At 39.2% G+C, this 9,423-nt stretch overlaps 2 protein-coding genes across 2 annotated transcripts; both read right to left on the bottom strand.

Moving 5' to 3' along the window:
• Positions 1-4: 4 nt before the first annotated feature.
• Positions 5-1,736, bottom strand: LOC134824880 (uncharacterized). Its single transcript, XM_063836859.1, has 3 exons — positions 825-1,736; positions 510-569; positions 5-335 (listed from the first exon to the last, which is right to left on the bottom strand). Exons 1-3 carry the CDS (start codon positions 1,626-1,628, stop codon positions 87-89), a joined length of 1,113 nt encoding a protein of 370 aa, XP_063692929.1. The 5' UTR covers positions 1,629-1,736; the 3' UTR covers positions 5-86.
• Positions 1,737-3,087: 1,351 nt separating this feature from the next.
• On the bottom strand, positions 3,088-7,570 carry LOC134824885 (ring canal kelch protein-like). The gene is made up of 9 exons (XM_063836866.1): positions 6,911-7,570; positions 6,378-6,529; positions 5,851-5,971; positions 5,585-5,707; positions 5,390-5,492; positions 4,782-4,895; positions 4,385-4,553; positions 4,205-4,290; positions 3,088-3,631 (listed from the first exon to the last, which is right to left on the bottom strand). Exons 1-9 carry the CDS (start codon positions 7,517-7,519, stop codon positions 3,462-3,464), a joined length of 1,647 nt encoding a protein of 548 aa, XP_063692936.1. The 5' UTR covers positions 7,520-7,570; the 3' UTR covers positions 3,088-3,461.
• Positions 7,571-9,423: the final 1,853 nt, after the last annotated feature.

Raw genomic sequence — 9,423 nt, 5'->3', positions numbered from 1 at the left:
ATAGTGTATACGCAAATCGTGCTTGATTCAGAAATTCCCAAATTTAAGAGAGATCTCAACAAATTGGTTGCTATATAAAAATCACTTCACTGGAAAACAGAAACTTTCTCTCCGTACTCGTTATATATCTTCAACTCTTCAGATGCTGCAAACGGCAGATGTCTGGCATTCTTCATCAGAAATGTCTGCATGTTCTCATTTGAGCTTCTTAGGAAGTTCATCTTTGCTTCAGTCTTCGTCATCCAGGACCGGTATTGGGAGTCCCAAGTTTCTACGTAGTGTTTCTTGAAGCTTTCTTCGTTCACTTCCATCTCTTCTTCCTGGTCCTTTAGTTCCTGTGATAGTACATATCATAACGTTGACAAATAAGATCTGACCCTATTTCAATGCTTTCCGCAATCAATGCAGCCATAAAAATGATACAATAATGTGATTTTCAATTCCAACAGTCGACAATAAAACCATCAGTCGAAGAAAAGTACTGATTTAAAATTTACATCTACACGTACCTGTGTAAGCTTCTTCACTTTGACTTTTAACTTGTTGTTCTCTAAATTGATATGTCTCACCTGAATTTTAGATATCAGTACGCAAGAATTACTTTAAAATTAGTAACTTTTGCTATGACATTGAATAACTTTGCTATACGGATCAGAACATGAAATAAATTTGCAGAGGATGAAATCACGGACCTTTACCGTTAGTTGAAATTCGACATCTAGCGTCATCTATCATCATCAGGCGTCATTTCACGCTAGATGACGCTAGATGACGCTAAATGTCGAATTAATTTTGACTAACGGTAAAGGTCCGAAATCACTTACTTGTTCTTCCATCCGTTTCTTCTCCTCAGCATACAGATGGAACACAGAGGCTCCATTGGGTGCGTTGATTGTTTGTTTCACATTCTCCTCCACCGCTGCTTTCAGAGAAGATGTCATACTTTGAATAGTATTCCTCAATGCTGCTGCTTCCCGGGAGTGAATGCTCATCTGTTTTTCCCTTTCTGCTTTGAAAGCTGCTTCCAGTGCTGCTATCTCCGCAGCATGACTCTCGGAGGAGATAAAGTCCATGGTCTTCATCCTGCTGATTGTTCTAAGCTCCGGGACTGGGGTGGAGACAGCTGACCTCACACCCACGTGGTTACTGGGGTGGGGGATCTTGGGGAGACTGACCGGGGTTTTTGCTTTGGGGACTGGGGAGTCTGGGTCGTTAACACCTTCACAGTGACACGTCTGTACAAATGCGACCTGACAAACTTTAGTCGCAGTGAAAATCTTACATTGTGACCAGTTGTCTTTAACTCGCTTTCTCTGCATTCTCGTAGGTGAGGTGGGTGGAGGTGCTGCTGGTGGTGGGGTTGGTGGCTTCATCGGATCTGTATTCAGAGCCACGTCTCTCGTGAGAATCGTTGGTGCAACCGGCAGGACATCATCGTTACTGTTTGGAGCCTGCCCGAAAACTGGTTCAGCGATGTTCCTGTTGACGATTTCTGTTTTTAGGATGGTCTGATTTTTAGCTTTCCGTAGAACATCAAGCCGATCCCGGAGTGTAGCTATCTGAGTCTGTAGCTCGGATATTTGGTGCTTTGCTGCCTTGTACTCCGTCCGGTAGTTTATCTTCGTCATTTTGGGATCTTCGGCTCAATCAAACAACGCAAAAACTCATGATTTCACAAAGTAATTCGTACATTGAACAGCTCAAAAGAAAGAACAAAATCATATACATTCCTCGACCATCAAGCAGTGCAATTGAATTTTACAAGCATCGAGTTTTTAACAAAGTCGAAGCAGATGCAGTTATCATATAATTAGTTTTCATAATGTTAAATAGACATTTTTCAGACGTTTTTCCATTTTATTACCATTTTGGAGATACTGAACTATTAAATGGATCATGGAGACACAAGCATGCACCCCACGTGACTACAGGACTACTGTTCATATTGAAACGTGCTAGGAATGGTGATGGTATTTAGTGCATTAATGAGCCCCCCACAGGTGCTGTTCAGAAAACGATCCTCGAATAATTTGATCATAAGCTCGTGTATGCACTGTAATGCATGTCATGCTTAAATGTGACTGGCGCTGCCTTTGCAATCCTAATTTTGTTTCATAATATTGAGCCTATGGTGACAGCCGTTTGGAATGGAATGGAAATTTAAAAGATTTGTTCACAGCATGACTTTTTATAAATCGAACATTTTGAATTGTGTCATTTCAATTTATTATGAATCAATAAAAACCATCAACAATTCATTCGTGCCCTTATTTTGTTTATATACAGGGTGGGCCAAAAGTCAGTGTGCAAACGTTGGCCTTAATTGCTCAGTCACTGAGTGCCCAATTGAAATACTTCCTTCTGGTATGACTTAGTACCACCACTGGTTCGAGGAATTTGTCAACTCGAAAAATATTCGCGTTCATTTTTTTCAAATGGAGGTTCATTTTCACATTTATTTGATAGTTTGGATAGTCGGATCAAGCTAAATGTTATTGAATTGTGTTTGGCCATTCGAATTACGTTTGTCCTGAAAGAATTAGAACTGTAGCTTCTCAGATGACCGAGATATGAAGCATAACGAGTTTATTCATTACGTGTGATCAGGTGATTGGTTTACCTAATCACGTGATAAGGTGACCCCGTTAACTACCCCGTTAAACATTATGGGAATTGTTAAGGGTGCCCAATTAAGGTGTCGTGTCACGGTGTCACATAATCACCCAGTCAATTTTGTTAACGAGATACACAAAATGCTTGATAACTTCGTCATTTCTAATCCGTTTTGCCTCATGTTTTCAGATCATATGCAACATTTGGTAATCTACGGTCTCTGAAAAAATTAGGCGTTCAGCATGTTCAGAGAAAACAATATAGGTGTTTTAATATTGAATGGGCGTGGTCTAAAATATTCGAATTTTCAAATTTTGACGACGGAATCCTCGAACCAGTAAGTACAGTATGCCATCTGCAAAGCAACAGCTCTCAAATATAAAACACGGCGGAGGTATAAGACACAACGTTTGCACACTGACTTTTGGCCCACCCTGTATAAACATTGGTATATATACCAATTGATTGACAAGTAGATTAAGTGCTGTTCACTGAAAGATGAGGAAACAATCAATAAAAGAAAAAATAGTTTCTCTACCACCAAACAAATAATCAAACAACAAAACAAGTTTCCCGATTTCTGTGGCAGTCTCATGAGAGATACGTATCAATACGTGATTTACCTATCAACCTCCATTTAAACATTTTCATCACTGAGTCTATTCAGAAAAAATCAGAAATCAGAAATTTTCTTGAAATAGTCTCATGAGAGAGTGGTCGAGCGTGCTAAATCGCTCTACAGTCGATCTCCGAGATTTTTCTAAAAGAGCCCCCGAATAGTCGTTCAGGGCCAGCTAGAGAACGAGTTGAAAAATTCACGTGACAGTCGAGTGTATAGTAATTAATCATCATGAGAGAGTGGTGACAGAAAATCTTTTGGTGTGCCAGGGAAACTTCCACTCCAATACGGACCAGGAATCCGTGAGAGGACAGTATTTGTTTATCACGTCTAGAACCAGACCTTTCTCTATACCTCCTACACTGTACAACTTGTCTTGCACTGATACAAGCTTTGCATCTGGGTGGGTTGTTGTTAGTGTTGTTAGTGTTGTTAGTGTTGTTAGTGTTGTTAGTGTTGTTAGTGTTGTTAGTGTTGTTAGTGTTGTTAGTGTTGTTAGTGCTGTTAGTGTTGTTAGTGTTGTTAGTGTTGTTAGTGTTGTTAGTGTTGTTAGTGTTGTTAGTGTTGTTAGTGTTGTTAGTGTTGTTAGTGTTGTTAGTGTTGTTAGTGTTGTTAGTGTTGTTAGTGTTGTTAGTGTTGTTAGTGTTGTTAGTGTTGTTAGTGTTGTTAGTGTTGTTAGTGTTGTTAGTGTTGTTAGTGTTGTTAGTGTTGTTAGTGTTGTTAGTGTTGTTAGTGTTGTTAGTGTTGTTCTAGTGTTGTTAGTGTTGTTAGTGTTGTTAGTGTTGTTAGTGTTGTTAGTGTTGTTAGTGTTGTTAGTGTTGGGGTAGGGACTTGATGATATTATTAAGTAGAAGCTGTAACTAAGAACAAAATAAAAACGTAAGAAAGAAAAAACAAAATACTGATACAGCAGCTTCATATTAGGGGTTAGTGAAAATGAAAGCGAAAGTGAAAGTAAAAAGAGAAACTAACTGATACAGCAGCTGGGGAGTGGGTGGAGAACGGTTGCGTTCTCAAAACTAGGATTAAACCTAAACAATATGGATCCTTCTTCTGGCCTGCAATAAAAATTGTTACTCATTTCGAAAACTAAACATTAGGAGGAAGAGAGCAAGACATGATTCTCCCTCAAAACAAAGGAATGTTGCCCACCTGTCTTCAGTTGGAGCCTGGCCCCCCAGTATATAAACCATATTGTTATTATTAGCAGCGGAGACAGGGACATCATAGGGTCCCTGGTCAGGCTCCTCTATCACTTCCCAGGTATTCGTCTCTATTGTGTAGTACTGTACTATTATATCCTCTTTTTGGCTTTGTCCCACTGAAAAGTAGGTTTATTATTTGTCAAAATCACTGACTTTTACGGTCAGAGGGGTTTTGGTTTCTGTGGTGGAGACTAAGAGTTGAACGGGTGAAAAATTCCTTACCGATCAGCAATAAAAAATCCGGTTGACCAGACGAATCAAATCATTTGGTTCATCCGACAAGTAATTGGTTGCCATTTGTTTAGGTTCAAAGTGCAACAACTGAATCCTGTATAGTATCCTACCGATATAGAGTGTATCCTTGATGTGAACACCGCTGAACCTATCACAGAATCTGGGTAATGCTGTGCCAGTGTACCAAGTATCCTCCAGCTGATCGTACCGTATCACAGATCTGCCTGACGGAGAAGGTTTCAGGGTTTAAGAACCATTCCATGAAAAGGAAAGTATACATATTTCTAGGAATGATAAGAGCCTTGGGTTGGGACTTGGGAGCATGGCTAAATTTGCACCAGTCTTGTGCGGGGTGTTTAAAATTTAAATTGCTATCTCGGCAAGGCATCATATTGGTGTCACTGCTTAAATAAATTCGATATCAGTTCACTGCTTGAATAAAATTGATAACAGTTCACCGCAAAAAAAAGCAGTTGTTTGGTCGGTCGTTAATGCTCACTGTTTCAGCTGTGCAGTGCACCAGAATTGTGGTACAAACAAAGTGGTTTGGCACTTCATCAATCATTCATTGTGGAACTTATGACGTCATGATCGATCAACCAGTACAAAATGTATCACACGCCACTTTTTAAAATGTGGTAAAAAGCAGCTGAAGTCTCAACAAGATATTTTAAAATATTTATAAATTGTCAGTGGTCTAAACAAAATAAGTGGTCACCTGTAGAGTGGTCCCCTCCAACCACAACCACCTGATTTTCTGCTGTACACATCACGTAACATCGAACAAAAGAGTACGGGGTCCGCCTACACTCCTCCCACTTCTGCAGAAAGAGAGAAAGTGAAAGTGAAAGTGAAAGTGAAAGTGAAAGTGAAAGTGAAAACCACCGTACATATTGAAGAACTACAATCTCACCTTTACGTAAACTGAGTATCTGATTAGGTCACCATTGTTACCCAGAACATAAAGCCATCCGTCAAGAAAACAACATGTTGCTTTTTCGGTGTTCATCAATGGACATTCTCCCAAATCAAACCACTGAAAGGTTTTGTTTCAGTTTTGAAACAAAAATCGTCTTTGATTTCTCACGTTTGTGTATCTTTAAGAAATTCACGAAAGTTTTGAACAAGTTGTGATTATGTTAAATATCGGAATACAATTACTATAAGCATCTGACGAACCTCTAGATCTACAGTGTCTGCTCTGAGAAGTTCCCAGATATGGGACCCTTCGTAACTAGCAACAGCGAACATTGCTCTGAGGTACTGTCCTGCTCTCTTATATCTGGTTTCCTTCGTATCCCTGATTCATTAAACTGGATTAGGAATATAAGTATCATTCATGCTACATCAATAGTTTCCTCCTTCGTATCCCTGATTCATTAAACTGGATTAGGAATATAAGTATCATTCATGCTACATCAATAGTCTCCTCCTTCGTATCCCTGATTCATTAAACAGTATAAGTATCATGGTAGAGCACAGCAAGGCCGACCAAAACAAAGCTACTTGTCTATGTTACTGAAGGAAGTTGGGACAAACTCTAAAGAAGAACTGCGGACCCTGATGCGGGACAGGGATATATGGAGGGGGTTATCTGGCGTAGATCGGACTTAGTTCCGAGATAGTACTAGTATAAGTCTCATTCATATTACATCAGAAGTAAGGTTTGATCTATGGAAAGTGAATGCCTGTGTATTAAAACTGACTTGGTATTTTGCTGAAGAGCGTTCAAAGCCAGTGGTTTCTGTACCTCAGCAGTTTCGTTACCATTGTTAAAATAAATGGAGCTGAGGCACTGCATCTCCAGATCTTGCCACCACACCAACTTCATTACCTCCTTCATATCCGTACTGGTTAACTGCAGATAGAGATAAAGTGAAAGTGAAAGTGAAAGTGAAAGTGAAAGATCTTGCCACCACACCAACTTCATTACCTCCTTCATATCCGTACTGGTTAACTGCAGATAGAGATAAAGTGAAAGTGAAAGTGAAAGTGAAAGTGAAAGATCTTGCCACCACACCAACTTCATTACCTCATTCATATCCGTACTGGTTAACTGTCCGGACGTTATTAGGGGTTAGTGATAGTGAACAAATTCCGGTTTGGTAATACTGGTGATCTTTTGAATGCGACTAGGGAGTGACATTATATGAATCAACATAATCCTTTAATAATCGTTTTATTTTATTACAAAACTTAGCGTTCTATTTGTAGTCCATGATACCAATTCAGAACATACCTCAGCTTGGTGGATGGATAACCAACTGTCAAGGAATGCATGAACTGATGATTCTTGTTCCACATTCAGCTCCGATCTACCCAACAAACTGATCACGTCCAAAAGTTCCGCACCCACACTCAACAAATCCTGAGCCATTCCCTCAAACGAGTGCAAGAAGACATGATCAAAATGTTCCCGTAAACTTGGTATATAAGTTAAGTCTGAATATGATTTGATAAACGTTCTAAGATTCTGAGGGGTGACGAATTTTCTCAACGATTTATAAAGCATGTCAGACAGATCAGTAATCTCCAGCAGGTTCTGCAGGATCATGATCTCCCGGTAGTTGAAGGAATCCACGACAATAGAGCCGGTGTAGATAAAATTCAGGACCAATTCAACAGTTGAGGTGGTAACATCACTTGGTAGCTCTAACTGGGTGATGGGCTCCTCTGTGCTGAATAGTTTGTCGTTAAAGTAAGGACTCTGGGATGCTAGAACAATTTTGTGGGCGTGTAGGAGTTTATCATTGGTTTTCAAGGTGACATCGCAGAACTTTCGTTCGTTTCTGTATTGGAGAAAGGAGCTGAATCCTCGAGTGTTGTATAGTTCTTCTCTGAATTCCATTGTTAGGTTACCGGTCTTATTGTTAGGTTACTGGTCTTGCCATGCTGAATATGCCACGTGAGTTATTATGGGTATTGTGATTTTATTCAACGAACAAAATGTAGAAATTTAAACAATTTTAAGGAAAACACAATTTATATAAGAATAACCATCAACCAAGGTTCGCTACCAAGTTATACAGTGCTGTTTAGTGTTCAGCCACAACAACCAGTTACTAACCTGTCACGCAGCAGAATGTTACAACTAACAAGCTAATTTATAAGCTAATTAAATACAACCTGCAGGGCTAGACACTTCAGTATAAAACTTAATTATGTGCTGTACATCTCGCTGCTGGGGAGAGAGAGTGGAGGATGTGGTCAATGTACTGTAGCAAATATTTGAAATATTTATTAAGTTAAGTTACCGAGTTGGTGTTTGGAAAAACGCACTGCTCCAAGCAAACTAGCAAAGGTGACTGGTGAGTGACCACAAAAGGTATTTGAATTTGAATTTCATCATTTTTATAATTCAGATACCAATATGAAAACTAGTTTAACTAGTAGCTAAGTAGAAAGGAAAAAAAACACTGTCGCTTCCGAATGTAAAGGGCGGTTATCTTAAAACTTCTGAAGAGTTGTAACCAAGTTCGCACTGACTAAGTTAATCAACACCACTAAACCATATTTCTTGCGAAGTGTTAATAACTGTAGGTAAGTTTATTAGCAAATAACCATTCATATTTTGTCAACTGATCTAGGAGTATGAAAAGGTATTAATTGCGGACGTATTTAAAAAACATCGAGAAGCTAGGGTCCTGCAATAGGATTCTTCACAAAGGCTTATATATTAAAGAGTAATTCTTCGCTCAAAAATCGTAAAACAACCTTCTAAGGTTTCCCAAAAGACAGAATTGTGTCTCGTAAAACTCAGAAAGAAAAGATAAAAGAAACGGCCATGAGATCTGCTTCCCAAAAAAGTCTCAAAAACTGTTTCATATAAATCTTCTGCAGAATGCTCAATTAGCGCATACTGGGAAGCCAGGATGCTGTTTAATTCCTGTTTAATTCCTGTTTAATTCCTGTTTAATTCCTGTTTAATTCCTGTTTAATACTGTGACCTATTGTGTAATTGTTATAATCACCTAATTTCTTCACTGTAATCAGTTCCAATTGCCAGCGATCAGACGAATCCTCATTTTGGTTTGCAAATTGTTCGATGAACTGTGTGATATCGATGACGATATCCATGCAATGTGTATATTCACAGGACCTATAATAATATAAAAGATGTTTTGGCGGCCACTTTACTAAAACTACCACAAGATATCACTTGTAGGTTTACAACCTACCAGGACGCGCGCCGAGTTCAGAACAGATATTTTACGAGTATCACCCGTTAAGATATCACCCTAGACGTCTTTAAAACAATAGCAGGGCTCGGTTGGTGACAAGCTCCAGAGATGACGTCCTCTGTCCTTCTTTGTACAGGAGATCTAGCTGCGGGACAAAGTACCTATCATTTGTGCCTTGTAACTGTAGTTTGCAATGCGGCGTACTAAGAAACACAAGTTAACAGAGCCAGTCTGCTTGAAGGATCCTGCAAGTGTAATGTAGTTTGTTGTTTCCGGTATGTTAATCCGACAAAGGTAAACTGGTGTTATTGGTCTACCTTCTGAGACGAAACCTGTTTAATGTTTTTATGGGAATATTGGTTAGAAACCGCATACAGAAACAGTCTACATGGATACCCAGTCAATCTAATAAAGTATTATAACAGAAAACTATTCTTGATGCACGCATGGATCCTAAATGTCTAAATCTCAATCTGAAAAGAGGTGCAGCTCTTTATATCATTTAGGAACCACTGAGTACCTATCATGCGATAGTTCCCTAGGAATCAAAGTATCCCCTGTTATGGAACGC

The sequence above is a fragment of the Bolinopsis microptera genome, chromosome 13, assembly GCF_026151205.1.
Source record: "Bolinopsis microptera isolate Bmic1 chromosome 13, MBARI_Bmic_1.0, whole genome shotgun sequence".
In the NCBI taxonomy this organism is placed as follows: domain Eukaryota; kingdom Metazoa; phylum Ctenophora; class Tentaculata; order Lobata; family Bolinopsidae; genus Bolinopsis; species Bolinopsis microptera.
This window is presented reverse-complemented; position numbering and strand designations above follow the sequence as displayed.

What these genes read in the sequence shown, in the direction of transcription:
- LOC134824885 (XM_063836866.1), bottom strand. Translation starts at nt 7,519, where the DNA reads ATGGAATTCAGAGAAGAACTATACAACACTCGAGGATTCAGCTCCTTT. An exon ending in TATCCATCCACCAAGCTGAG is followed by an intron (nt 6,530 to 6,910) that starts GTATGTTCTGAA and finishes CTCTATCTGCAG; the next exon opens with TTAACCAGTACGGATATGAA. An exon ending in CAAGGATACACTCTATATCG is followed by an intron (nt 4,554 to 4,781) that starts GTAGGATACTAT and finishes CCTACTTTTCAG; the next exon opens with TGGGACAAAGCCAAAAAGAG.
- LOC134824880 (XM_063836859.1), bottom strand. Translation starts at nt 1,628, where the DNA reads ATGACGAAGATAAACTACCGGACGGAGTACAAGGCAGCAAAGCACCAA. An exon ending in AGAAACGGATGGAAGAACAA is followed by an intron (nt 570 to 824) that starts GTAAGTGATTTC and finishes TCTAAAATTCAG; the next exon opens with GTGAGACATATCAATTTAGA. An exon ending in AAGTGAAGAAGCTTACACAG is followed by an intron (nt 336 to 509) that starts GTACGTGTAGAT and finishes GTACTATCACAG; the next exon opens with GAACTAAAGGACCAGGAAGA.